The sequence below is a fragment of the Schistocerca cancellata genome, chromosome 5 (assembly GCF_023864275.1).
Source record: "Schistocerca cancellata isolate TAMUIC-IGC-003103 chromosome 5, iqSchCanc2.1, whole genome shotgun sequence".
Classification (NCBI taxonomy): Eukaryota; Metazoa; Arthropoda; class Insecta; order Orthoptera; family Acrididae; genus Schistocerca; species Schistocerca cancellata.
In genome coordinates this window covers 504,170,825-504,185,427 of record NC_064630.1, presented here as the reverse complement: position 1 = coordinate 504,185,427, position 14,603 = coordinate 504,170,825, and the positions used below count along the sequence as shown (strand labels likewise).

The window sequence follows — 14,603 nt, the reverse complement described above, 5'->3', positions numbered from 1 at the left end:
CTTGATATCAAAAACCTCAAAATTAGCCTAACATCAATAATATCCGAACCATTAAGCTTCCGAATGCCAGCTGGAGTTCAGGAAAGAAACTTTTAAATCGCAGTAACACTATACGGGCGTTTAGCGCTCGTCACACCTTACCAAATACCACCAGCTTCCATACCACGATGAAATGCATTTTTTTTGTGTGTGTGTTAAGAGGTCGTCATCTTACCAAAGTAACAATTTCGTGCATACTGTTTCTTAAAGTAGTGTTGTTTGTGTTCCATATGGTCAACGGAAAAAGGAGGGATACGAGGTGTACACTGCTAGGACATCCACTTTACCCTGTTACTTTTATTTATTCCCATGTCAAAACAAAAAAAGACACTGGAACGCATTCTGAGGTCACAGAGAGGTTACGGCAGGTTGGCTCTACTCACTGAACAGATTCTGGACAAAGCTCATTGACCTAAAAGGCTGCTGCGTCGAAAAATTAGGTCCATTCCTGACACAAGAAACAGGCATCACTGACAGGCCTAGAACCTTTCTCCTTCCCCTCTTACCGGGATTGTTGTCGATTACAGTAAAGCTGTCATCGATCCGAAGATTGTTTTGAACACCATGATGTTTTAGTAGGCATGGTCCAGTAGAAGGTTGTACGCGTCTGCCTGCTCTGAAGTGACTGAGCCAGACAGTCACTGGAGGGGGCCTACATTTTAACGTAGGTACCGACCGATCCATGATGCAACTCTACGTTTTTCACATAACAAACATTGCCAGAGGTGAACGAGGTGGTTCGTGACATAAAATTTCTGGGATTAATAGGGGATCGAACCTCAGACCTTTGGAATTTTTGTCTGGTACTTTACCACCGAGCCATTACATCTGGTTAAATATGAAGGACACCTCTACCTTATACCATTTCGATGACAACTATTTTCCACGTGTGGCGGAATTAAAGTTAAAAGCTAATGGCTCCGTAATGTTCGTTATCTAATTGACTAGTGCCATGTCCGAAAATTTGCTACCAGTCCTGACGGTCCCCTAGTTTGTAGGTGTATACACAATCTTCGGCCTTTCTTCTAGGCAGCCGAACTTAAGTGACCTACACTCCTCAAAGCCACCTTACGGTACGTGGCGAACGGTACCTCGGATACAACTGTCTTTAACCCCTCTACTCTGTTCTAAACGTCAATGGCACATCGGAAGAAAGAATGTTGGTACACCTCTGTATCAGCTACAATCTCCTTTTGTGGTCATTTCGCGAATCGTTCACACGAGGGACTAGAATGTCGGCCGCATCGGCCCGGAGCGTAACCTCTCGGAATTGCAGCAGTAAACTTCTCCGAGATGTACAGCGTGGCACAAAAGTCACTGGACACTGATTTAAACAAAAGATTTAATTCGTCAGCTATGACTGTTGTTGGGCGGCCAGATCTTGGTGCATCCATAACAACTACATGTTCTTCAAATCTATCTCGTATGTCGTGCAGTGTTTGTCTAATTGGGGGTTTTGATATAAACTGTCTACCCTATTCATTAACAAATGCAGTAACAACGCCATTATAAAATGTTTTTAATGCGAAAATCCTTTCTTCTTTCGTTAACATCGTGACAATTCGAAAACTGAGTTTGTTTTGCTTGTGATTGCATTGTATACCATCTTGACAAGACGTAATGAAAACTATTTGGTAATAACTTAACGGGTTAAAACACTTCCTACTGTACTAGGTCTTGCTGTTACTTTTGTTTTCTTTTAACCAACTGACCAGTGACTTTGGCGCTACCCTATAGAACGCCTCTCACGTTGCGTCTGCCACTGAAATTTGATGAACATCATCTTTTCGCTCTCGCTCAAGCTAAAGCATTCTACGACGAAGCTGCCGTTCTTCACTGGATCTTGGTTCCATCGGTGTAAACCACTCATGGTCCCGGTACATGCCCAGAATCGAGAAGAAGTGACAGCGGAGAGCCATGGCGTTAACTGGGTCCTTAGGACCATTTGAAAGGTCCAGGCAAAGCTTCGGCCTAGGTGTGCACAATGGAGGTGTACGTGAATGGACCACAAGTATAGGCGGTAAAGGCAAGGACTCCACTTCAGACAGAAGAGATTGGACGCGAACCGCAAGCGTAAGTCCTGACCTGGGCCACCAACGTGGGAGATCAACTGCCGTGGGTGGAAAAAGGAGGCTGTAATTCGGATGCTCAGGAAAACTACGAATGTGTGCAACATAACTGCCGAGCAGTTGTGCACGCCTTACCTTCAATGGAGGGACTCCGGCCTCCACCAGGACGTCGGTCACCGGACTCGTCCTAAAACCTTCCGTTGCCAGTCGAGCGCCACAGTGGTGCACTGGGTCGAGTAAACCCAACGCTGAGGGTGCCGCCGAACTATAAACCAGACTCCCATAGTCACGGCGGGATTGAACAACGGCTCTGTAGAGCTGCAGCAGCGTAGAGCAATCTGCATTCCTGTTGGTGTTGCTCAGGCAGCAGAGGGCATTGAGGTGCTGCCAGCACTTCCGCTTCAGCTGACAAAGATGAGGAAGCCACGTCCATCGGGCGTCGAAAACCAGTCCCACGAATCGATATGTCTCCACTATAGTGAGTGGATCGTCATTAACGTAAACTTCTGGTTGCAGATGAACGGTAGGACGCCAACAGAATTGCATGACACGACTTCGCAGCTGAAAACTGTAAGCCGTGGGCTAGAGCCCATGACAGCGCCTTGTGGATGGCTCCCTGTATAAGGCGACGCTCACCAACACCAATACTGGAGTAGCAGTAGGAAATGCAGAAGTCGTCTTCATACGGAGAAGGTGAGACAGACGGCCCGGCAGCTACTACTAGACCGTTAATGGCCACTAAAAATAGAGATGCACTCAATATAGAGCCCTGCAGGACCCCATTCTCCTGGATATGAGTGGGTGGGGGGAAGCGGGGAGTGGGGGGAACTATAGGAGGCACCAACTTGGACACGGAAAGTACGGAGCAATAGGAAATTTTGGATAAAAATCACGAGCAGCTCCGGAGAACCCATTCGTATAATGTGGCAAGGGTATGATGTCGCCACGTTGTGTCTTAAGCTTTTTGTAAATAAAAAAAGAGGGTAGCCAGGTGTTGGCGTCTGGAAACGGCTGTTCGGATGGCAGACTAGAGCGAAACTAGATTAGCAGAGGTAGAGCAACCCTGCTGGAAACTGCCCTCGCATGGAACCAGTAGACCACGTGATTCCAGGACCCAACACAACCGCCGACTTACCCTATGTTCTAACAGCTTACGAAGATCAATGGTGAGGCTGATGAGCCGATAGCTATCCACGTCAAGTGGGTATTTGCCAGGTTTGAGCACTGGAATGATGGTGCTCTTTCGCCACTGCGATGGAACGACGCCATCGCACCAGAACCGGTTGAAGATGACGAGGAGATGTCGCTTGTAGTCGGAGGAGAGATGTTTGATCATCTGACTGTGGATCCGATCTGGCCCAGGAGCTGTGTCAGGCCAATGTACAAGGTCATTAACGAGCTCCCACTCTGTAAACGGAGCATTGTAGGGTTCACTGTAACGTTCAATGAACGAGAAAGCTTTCCTTTCCGTCCGCATTTTGAGGGTGCAAAATGCTGAGGGATAATTCTCCGACGTGGAGGCTCGAGCATAGAGCTCAGCAAAGTGTTCGGCAATTGCGTTTGCGTCGGTAGATAACACACCATTATTGTAAATGCCAGTGACACAAGTCGGGGGCTGGTACCCACAAACATGTCTGATCTTTGTCCAGACCAGGAATGGTTGAGACGTACCTTTCCTGTTTCCGTCTTTTTATAAGCTGGTGAATGCGGGCATGGAGCCATTTCAAAGCTATTAGGTACTCAAGGGAAGGGTGCCACTTATGTCGCTATAGAGCTCGCCGACGCTCTTTAATGGCCTCAGCGATTTCCGGCGACCACCAAGGTACTGACTTTCGCTGGGGGCACCCTAAAGAACAGGGGATCGTTTTTTCCGCCACACAATCGTTCGTTCTAGTGACCCACTCAACTACCACAGCAATGGTACCATGTGGCGGAGATTCAACAGTGACAGCGCAGATGGAAGCTTCCCACTCTGCCTTGTTCAAAGCCCATCTTGGTAGACGTCCAGGGGAATGGCGATGGGGAATGACAGGAAGATGGGAAAGTGGTCACTACCACACAAGTCGTCATAGGCTCTCCAGTGGACAGATGGGAAAGTCCTGGGCTGCAGAGGGATAAATCAATGGCCGAGTAAGTGCCTTGAGGCACAATGAAATATGTGGGAGCCCCAGTATTTAAGAGGCAGAGGTCAAGTTAAGATAGGAAAGTTTCGACATCTCTACCTCGGCCAATGAGCACAGTGCCACCCCACAAGGAGTTAAGGGCGTTAAAATCTCGCAAAAGTAGGAAAGGTTTAGGGAGTTGACCAGTGCAACCAATGCGTTCAGGGGTACTGCACCATCTGGAGGAAGATCTACGTTGCATCATCCTTATCCTGACAGCCATAGCTTCAAGAGGGGTTTGAAGGGGCACATGTTCACTGCATACTGAGTTCAAGACAGACACAAACCATCTGACACACTTATAGTCGCTACGGTTCTTGTAATATCCCCTATATCTGTGGAGGGCAGGAGTCTCTACATTGCCGGGATCCAGATTTCCTGGAGGTCAATGCAGAAAGCAGATGTAAAGCTCAACATTGCCGTAGCTCAGCCAGGTGGTGGGAAAAAACAGCAGCAATTCCACTGGAGGATGTTATCGTGAGGGTGGGAAGACATGAAGCACAGAACGAGGCAGGTTACGCCTCAGGGTCACCTGCTGCCACTGATTGAGTATTTTTATCCATTCCTATTGTGGATGAGCCATCAGTGAGATCCAGGTCCTCAGGGGACACCAAGATCTCCACCTCATCCTCAGGTGCAGAAATGGTAGAGAGTGGTGGTGTTGAGGCCACCGGAGGGTCGCTTTTCTTAGCAGACTGCCTTGTTTGCTTGCCCTCTCGCTTCTCTTTACGTGCTTGCTGGGAGGACTTCTCCGAAGTGGCTTCAGGCACGGAGGAAGACCGTGAAGCTATTCGCCCAGTGGCTTTTGGCTCCTTAAGCCACTGGCGAGTGTCCACTGTGGCATTAGTAGAGAGGGTCCCAAGGGTCCCCTTCCACACAAGAGGAGCTCAGGGAGGTTGTTGCCTCTCCAGCTGAGGGGAGGTCCACTGCATTGGGGGGGGGGGGGGGGCCTTGCTCCCAAAGTATGTACTTTGGGAGCAACAGAAAGATATTTCTTCCTACCACCAAGGGGGCGGATGTATTCTCGAGATCTGGAGGGCCCACTGTTCGCGGCATAGAGTGTGGTACAACTGGTACATGTGACAACGATGGTAATGCAGCTGCAGCATATGTGGACGTCAACCAAATTGGATGTCATCAATCAAATTTACGTTTAGCCTCTTGGTAAGTCAACCGGTCCAGGGTCTTGTACTCCACGACTTTCCACTCGTTTTTTAATACAGTGCAGTCTGGCGAGCAGGGAGAGTGCTGCTCTCCACAGTTGATACAAGCGGGAGGTGGTGCACATAGAATACCTCTATGCAGTGGACATCCGCAGTCTCAACATGTGGTGCTGGAAGTGCAAAAGGAAGATGTGCCTGAATTTCGAGCACTTTAAGCACTGCCTAGGGGGAGGGACATATGGTTTGATGTCACAGTGGTAAACTATTACTTTGACCTTTTCGGGCAATGAGTCACCCTCAAAGGCCAAGATGAAGGCAGCAGTAGCAACCCTGTTGTCTTTGGGTCCCCTGTAAACGCGCCAGATGAAATGAACACCCGCTGTTCTAGATTGGCACGGAGTTCGTCGTCACACTGCTAGAGGAGGTCGCGATGGAAAAATAATCGCCTGGACCATGTTGAGGCTTTTATGGGGAGTGACGGAAACAAAAGCGAGTAACGTCCGAAACTGGGCTGGGGATACTGCCTGAATCAAGACTGCACTGCTTCTAATCACGGACAGCACTGTCACTTCCCCAAACTAATCCTCAAGACGTTCAACAAAATATTGAGGCTTTGTAAGTAGAAAGGAGTCCCCTTTCTTTCAGCTACAGACTAAATACCAAGGCAAATATGGCTCTCTTCTTTCTGTAGCCCTACGTTCCTTCCACAGTGTAGTGAGGGAGGGAACCGATTTAGGGTCATTTCTGTCCACACTGTACTCGATCTTGCCCTTCTTAAGAGACTGCTGGCGCCGTATGGTCACCACCAAGAGATGGCTTAGCCTGCTTCATTGCGAGTCATCTGCCCTGATGCCACCCACTCCAATCAGGGCCTCTCCCCACAGGCGCCACCCAGCCACACCAAAGGCCACCTGGCATGATGGTCGTTGCCAGGAGTCCTGATGCCCCACGAAGATAGGCATCTACTACTTGGCATACGTGGGGAGTTTACAGCTCAGGCATCAGCAGTGCGATCGATGTGTTTTCAGGGGGTCTACCATCAAATGGGTACACGACAGCCCCACCACAACTGACTGGCTACTGTGCTGGATACTGGGCACAGAGAAATCCAATATTGTCAGGGGGGTGAAAGAGGACATAAGACAACAGGAGAAGATGACATGCCCCGGAAAGCCCTCACCCAATAGTTGAATTGCAGATGGAGATGCAAAGCCATGACATGAGGTTCAGGAGATTGAATCTAAGGGCACTATAGGTAACTCATGCACCACATAAGGCATCCTTCCCCATATGGTCCGCACTTCTGTAGAATTTGGAAAGTGGCAGCTCAAACCATAAAATGAGACCTGAACTTGAAGGGCTGAAAAGTGTGAGACACCTCTTAGTTGCCTCTAACCTCAGGCCTATTCTGACCCCCGGACCTGCAGGGGGTCATGTGACTTCTGGCTGTGGAGCTATCTGAAAGGTGTTACGTTCAGTGTTCCGACTGGAAACTCAGCTGCATTAAAGGCACACCTTGTGCAACACATTCTGAACGTGACACTGGAACACTTCAATCAGTCGTCGAACATTCTGTTTCTCGATTTAAACTTGTTGCACAAAATGGTTGTGCCAGTCACATGGAAATTAATAATACGATTTTATTTTGACTAATGCTTTATATGCAGTTCTTGGCATCAGGACAAAAACCAATTTTTCCTATCCAGTGTGATATGACCTTGCCATGGTGGATGGGCTTCCATAACTAACAGTATCATACCTGTACACCTATGCACACTGAGTAATACAGTTTGTTTAGCGTCAAACATACACTTTAGGTATTGTAGTATGATTCATTTGTCATTTGTAGTCGACCCCTATTAAATTATGATGCTTAGTGCGGCCTCTATTGCTACATTTTGTAATATGTCATTTTCTTCTGCCATACGTTTTCCCCTTCTCCGATAATATTCCATTGCAATTTGATATCATTCTGACCAGTGGTGTTATTTATACAGCAGTTTGAAAGTTTAATTATAATCACCATGTATATGCACAATACGTTACACTTACTAATGTTCAGAGCGAACTATTGTTCATTGAAAGTTAAGCCACGGATGTTTCGGAAATCCACGATTGGCAACTCCTCACCCACCTGACTTCCCCCACAACAGAAATTATCGGAAGAAACAGAACTAGAGTCCTGTCCCGACACAAAGTGACCAGTAGCAAGTCTGTCCAGAACCATTTGTAGTGACCACTCATCGGGAAACGAACATGGGCGCCGCGGCCGGCCCCCGACCCCCTCTTTCCCCCGGAGCTGAGATTGTGGGTACGGTGTCGAGCACTTCGTAACTCTGTCCACCAGGCACGTGTGCGCCGCCGACGCAATGGTCGTCTCGAGCAGGTCAGCGACGCTCGGCGCGCCGACGCGACCGTACCACAGCCAGGCGCCGGGCTGGCTATTTATAACTCGGCGCGGTCATCACGGCGAAGAACGTCTTATTTATGATCGAGCTAGCGCCAGATGGCCCCACCCTCCCGTGGCACGCGATCTGCCCTCGTCTTTTCTGTTTTACATTCTAGGCGATACTATTTAAGTAACAATGATACGATACATGAGATGTCAACCAGTGAACAGTGCTGTAATTATTGCTTCGGTACATTCGACTTTTGAAAGTTTACTACCAATACTAGACAGTCAATTAATAGACACATTAACTCGACGAGTTCGCGCGTCCGTTTGATACGCACATACGAACAGCTGTGCGACGTATTTATTCTACAATGGCGTTTTATTGTGAAGCAACCGCAGACTGATAGAAGAAGTATGAAAGAGAAATTCGAGGAAAAACGTGTAGTCCATACTCCAACACTAAATCTCAAAAACGGTATTCATAGTTACGAATTGGCAGCATTTGCACATTAGTCAAATGTTTATCAACTGGAAACAACAGTTCTTGCAACACGCGCGCGCGCCAATTGGCACTCTTTTATTGTGATAAAAAGAGTGCTAAATGGACACTTTCTTATTGTGCATTGTAATACAGTTTCGCCCTATTCTGTTCTTAGATGGGTTGTAGACAGTACAACTTTTTATACTCCAGTGCATGTGGAATTGACGAATATTTGCAGATTTGGTCCTGAAAGCGATTCTTGGAATTCATTGAGAAGCACTTTGTCAAGACATCTGACGCCCTAACAGTGTGCTTCCAGGTGTTCAATAATGTTTACTCCTTAATGTTGGCAGTTGATATTTCTCAGCATTTGTATCACAATCAATTTCTCTCAGGGCTAATGCACGCACGATAGCTCATGTTGCCATTTTTGTGTATGCTGGATATCCCCCCCCATCCCCCCCAACTCCATCACTCACACCTAACATAAACCCCATATATTTAAGCAGTATTCACTATTACTGGCATAAGAGCCTCATAAGCAATCTCTTTTGTAAAGAAACTAGTCCCCCAACAGCCTACAAATGAACTCAAGCACACTAAATTATTTATCTACAACTAAACTTTCATTACTGTTCTATTTTGTATCACCATATATTGTTACTTCCTGGTTTTTGTACCAGATGACTCCACATGTGGTGCACTAATACTGTCATCAAAGGCTACTACATTGTGTGCAAAGAGATACCAGTGAAGTAACAGTTAAAGTGTATTTTGAGAATTCTGAGTAGGGATGAACAATATATAAAGGTGAATGCTAGTGCATAATATCAAAGTTTCAGCACGATTAAATCGACAGCTCACTCATCATGAAGCGACGTCTCCTGTCTTTCCTATAGGCAGAAGGGAACATACAGAGTATTAGGGGTGTGGGAGCATGGTTCCTGTTCTTAGTCAGCAGCAAATGTATTGGGTTGTGTGTAGCATTAAGACTGAATAAATGATGCATAATTATTTTTTTTATTTTAAAAAGGTAACTTGCTTCCGGTACATACAAATGTAAGAGCATTGTACTTAACTTATAATCAACCAAAGGAGTGCGTTTGTTAAGACACCTGCCTCAGATTCAGGAGCCTCATACACCAATTTAAGTGTGCCATGTTTTTCAGGCAACTGCTAGGATGGTTTAAAAACTCAGATCACATCTGAAGTGTGTGTACTGTCCTCTCCTCACTGCACATGTGTGCACATTCATAGGTCTGTACATATGACATAGATTTCCCTTGTATTAAGCTGATGGACCCTAAAACATTGTAAAATGTTCCTTGGACAAAGGAACTGCAAATACTGACAGTCTGCCCTTTTCATACATAAACTGACCACATATGTTTGGTGGTCAGACAGCTATACACTAACATTTTATAGAAGTAGCATAACAGTAAGTTAAATATCCAAGAGCCATGGAAAATTATTTCCACTGCACCTGCTGACATGACAACCATGGCATTGATTTCAAATGTTATTGAATGATAGGGGACACTTATATTCAGAATTTACTCAACACCATTTACAAGAACATGTTTAATGTGTGTGGAAACTTTATTGGATACTCAATAGTAGAAGTTATGGTTAAGTTCCACACTTTATCATCTGTGTAACAGGAACAAAGTACTCAAAAATACTAGAGTAGGAAACTGTTGTAATGTCTCCTAGTCAACTTTTCTGAGCGCTACAAATTACATGGCAGCATATTCAATGGTGCAGTTCAATGTTAATGAGTTGGTACTAAGAAGTAATGCCGACAGCCAAAAGGGAACATATGCCTGTGCCATCGTATTTTGCGCACAAACACCCTACAAATGCCAGCAGACAACAGGGTACATTAAATGTCCTAAAATCAATGCCCCTATGAAAAATCTGATAAACAGGAATGTTCAATACAAGTTTTCTGCTTTGTGCAGTAGCACAGGTAACATGCGACAAACACCACAAATGTTAGGCGACTAACGATGTTATTGGCAATTTTTTCACCTGGACTATGCTGCAGGTCAGTCTATCACAACAATAAGGTTTTTACAGTTGTCATATTCATCTGTTTCACCAACTCACAATCAAACGGTCACCTTCCAACCTAAGCTAGACCTTGGTCAAAGCTACAAATCAGTCTGTCACCATGACCAAATTTTTTTCAAGTGCCACACTAAACGGCTTTGTTAATGCACAACCGAACTGTTACCTTTCACACTATTTTGGACTAAGCTTCAGATCAATGGGTCACCACAACCAGTCCCCCCCCCACCCCAACACACACACACACACACACACACACACACACACACACACACACACACACACACACACACATTTTTTGGGTTCGCTAACAAAATGGTAAAAAGGTGACCTGACAGAATCCATTAACATTATGTCATTGGCCAAAGCCAACAACTCGTACTGAACATTCCTCTTGGTGAAAAAATTATCCAAAATGCATTGTCAAATTTGTGAACATAATTCCACAAAGAATCAAAGCAGTGTCATGCTACATATTAAAGGAGAGAAAGAGAATGAGAGGAAAGCTTCAGTGTTGTGCTCAGTTGACTTTATCCAATTAAACTACACTAAGCCGCTGATGACTAGAACGTTATCTGTTGAACGAAACAGCAGACAGTGAAAACTTAAACAGTCATTCATAGTTGTCGTATTATTAATCATACGTTCCAATTAATGTGGATCAATGAAAAAGGAGGCATCATACAAGATGCTAGTGTGACCTACTCTTGAGTATGCCTAATGCCAAAGCGTTTGGGATCTGCACTAGGTTGATTTAAAGGAAGAAATCAAATTATGAGGCAGGTTGCTAGATTTGTTACCAGTAGATTCGAACAACATTCAAATCTTACATTGATCTTCAAGACTCAAACAGGAATTCCTGGAAGGAAGGCAAAGTTCTTTTCAAGAAACTCTATTGAGAAAATTTAGAGAACTGATATTTCAAGCTGACTGTAGAATGATACTACTGCCACCAACATACATTTTGCATAAGGACCACAAGAATAACATATGACAAACTACAGCTAATACAGAGACATAAAGGCAATCCTTTTCCTCAGCTCCATCTGCTAGTGGAACAGAAAAGGAAATTACTTTTGTTGATACAGCGTATCCTCCGCCACCATACAGTGGCTTATGGAGCATGGATATGGGTGTATAATCATACACAGCAGTAATTATTTCAGATTTAACAGCCAACATGAAAGTAACTCCAGCAGCCTTGGTAAAAGGGTCAAGAACATGTCAACAGTCCACTATGATTGTGGCTCCAGTCATCAAGCAGTTTATAAGAACAAGATAATCTATCAACAAAATCTGGGAAAAGTTTACACCAATATTTTCTTGCAGGTACTCCACACAACAGGATTAACTGTATGGAAAAAAAACTTATTCAATTCTCAGAAATTCCTTGGAACTGAATACCCAGAGAAAGAGATTGGAGCAGGAAAGCGGCAGCGGAACTCTAAAATTCTTCATAGAATTCAAGCACTCAGTAAGGATTAAAATTTTCTATTTGCACAAATATCACTATTGAACTACATGCAGAGCCTTCTACAGGAAATGACGACACAACAGTTATTTCACTCTGCTTGAACTCCTCGCCTGCCGTAAGTAGTTTCAACTGCATTATGCATAACTCATTAGTTTTACAACAGCCCACTTTGTGATATCTGGTAAAGCAATACAGACAAATGCCTCACTGTTCCATAGCTGTCTTCTCTGATACTTCAGAGGTAATTTACTATTAATGGCATCAAAATTACTGTCCTTGACTACCACAAGTTTCAACATCTAGGCTATGTTTCTTAATAGCACAGTTTTCTCAACGTAAAAAAGTACTACCTTGTGCACATCGCCTTTACTGCTTTCAGAGGTATCAAGAGTCGCAGAAGCACCAAGCTCAACACCGCACAAGATGTCTGTACAATTATTCACATACTGTTGCCAGCAACAAATGCACTTAGTATCAGTTACTTACAACGCTAAAATTGTCATATGGCAGCAGCAAATAATGAAATGTTATCAAACTCTAAATTGTTTCTCCCAGTATGAATAATGAAGTGGACTGGCTGACCACAATAACTCCCTTTTCTCAACAGAAATAGTCAAAACAGTTTTCAGTGCCTTTACAACAACTGCAACTGTGCCAACATAATATCTGATAAAAGCTGTTGATGAATACTTTCTCCAAAATAATTCCATTTCTAGGAAAGACACATAAAATGAAAAAGCACAAGTGCACAAATGGATGCACTCACAGAAATACATTTAGGCCCACAGTTTTCTCATTTTTCATTTGTGATACTGCCAAGAAGGAATCCCATAATAATGCAAGCACTGCACTTGTGCAGGCAAGAAAGGAATATCCTTTCCATTTGTATAAACATTCCACTTTTCTCAATGAAGCTGACAGTCTGTCTGCCACACATAAAAGTATTTATATCAGTCACTGTACTAAGACTGTGATGACAATGATTCAATGAAGACTTATTATTAGTTGACTAACAGGCCAACATAGCATAGAAATTATTGTTCTGCCTGAAAAAGGGCCAATTCAAAAACCACAACCACGTCTCAAGCAGCATAATTGCTTATGCACACTCTACATTTTAACGAATCAATGGTGACAGGCAAACAAATGGACATACAAACCAACAACAAAGTACTCTGACTAATTACCATCTAAATGTGCATCCAAACGTCATGCATACATATATGGTCCTGCTTCAGAAGGGTACACACAGACATACACAAAACCTTAAGATCACAATATTTATTCATTCGCAATTAACACACTTACAGCAGTGTCAGTTCAGTTAGTTCAAGTGGATTAAGTTAATGATGTAGGGACCTATCTGACGCAAATTACATGACCGCAGCAACATCATAGAAGCACCAAGCACACGAAACAGGCACAAAGTGAAATTGTAAGGACTGTTAATTATGATGCACACGCAAAAACGAGAAACTAAACACAATATAGCAATTTGTAAACCAATAAACACTGAGATGACCCGTTCACGTTTGTTACACAGTCCTACCTGATATCCACTCATCTATAAACCATACTAATCAATCTGTATCCAGCAACTACTGATAGGTGACAAATGTTTACAAATAAATTACAGGTCCTTCATGAAATGGTAAATAGTCCTTGGCATCACGACAACGTAACTCATCTGTCAAGATGTCTGTATGACTAAATAAATTTATGCATACACTCTTATGGTGTAGATAGCTGGTGACTGACACTACGACAAGAGGTAGAAATGTCTCTCAGAATAAAACAATTCATGTATGTAAACAAACAAGAAAACTCCTAGTCGCCGAGACACGCACTGATATTTTCTAATACTAGTAAAATCTTGCTGTCATAAGAAATGTGTTTACCCCAAGCAACGCTAACGTAATGTAAACATTGAATCACAAGTAGTGTTGCCACCTTGAGGACAACACAATTAGCTCACTGTTCTAAATCTGCAGAATGTAATTTCACACGGATTCAAACCATTGGAGAATACACATCATAGTATTCATAGAAAGTTGTTTTAGTAGGACAGCTGTAGATTGTGTCAGCCATTTTGTAACGACCCACTTCAATAACAGTCAATTCATTACGATCTGGCTCACAATCACTAATACGCATGACATTTTGAAATTCCACCAAATGGCGAGAGCGCGTCTGTTACCTGATGTAGCGCCGTCAGCCCATCTACGTTCGCTGTATCTATGTCTGCCCCTTTCTGTAGCAAACGGAGAACCTCTTCCTTGTCTCCGGCAGCACACGCAGCTAAAAACACACATCCCGCAGAAAATTGTATCTTCTTTTTCTTCCTGTTTGGTGTTCCAGGCACACGGTTCGTTTCTGATTCTTCCCAACGTTTCAGTTGTTCAGCTCTTTTAAAGAGAGCTGAGTTCGACCTCGTCTCAATAGACATGACTACCTACACTCCCCATACGTTTGTGTAACTCAACATGGAGGGAGCGGTTAAGAAATAAACTCGCTGCAAATTATGCAATACACTGGCTCCAACTGGCGAGCCTAAGTCAAGGACTTTGTTTAACACACATCTGTGACGCGCCAGCAGACACTGTTCACAACCGACTCGGCTGTGGTAAACCAGAGCTCAATTTCTATCTCAAATACTGGATATGAAACTGAACTCCACGTATCAAACAATTAATATGAAGCGTCGGCAGAAAAAACAGATAACTCGCATTTTTACAAGTTGAGTTATTGCT

The 14,603-nt window shown here is 44.1% G+C and overlaps 1 protein-coding gene across 5 annotated transcripts in view; it reads right to left on the bottom strand.

The window, feature by feature from the left end:
- LOC126188892 (protein phosphatase 1 regulatory subunit 12C-like) overlaps positions 1-14,338 on the bottom strand; it is a 385,917-nt gene extending 371,579 nt beyond the window's left edge. For all 5 annotated transcript variants that reach the window (XM_049930575.1, XM_049930576.1, XM_049930580.1 and 2 more), the window contains exon 1: positions 14,051-14,338. In XM_049930575.1, the coding sequence (XP_049786532.1) occupies positions 14,051-14,299 (249 nt within the window). In that variant the 5' untranslated portion in view covers positions 14,300-14,338. The remainder of the gene's footprint in view (positions 1-14,050) is intronic.
- Between the last annotated feature and the right edge of the window lie 265 nt (positions 14,339-14,603).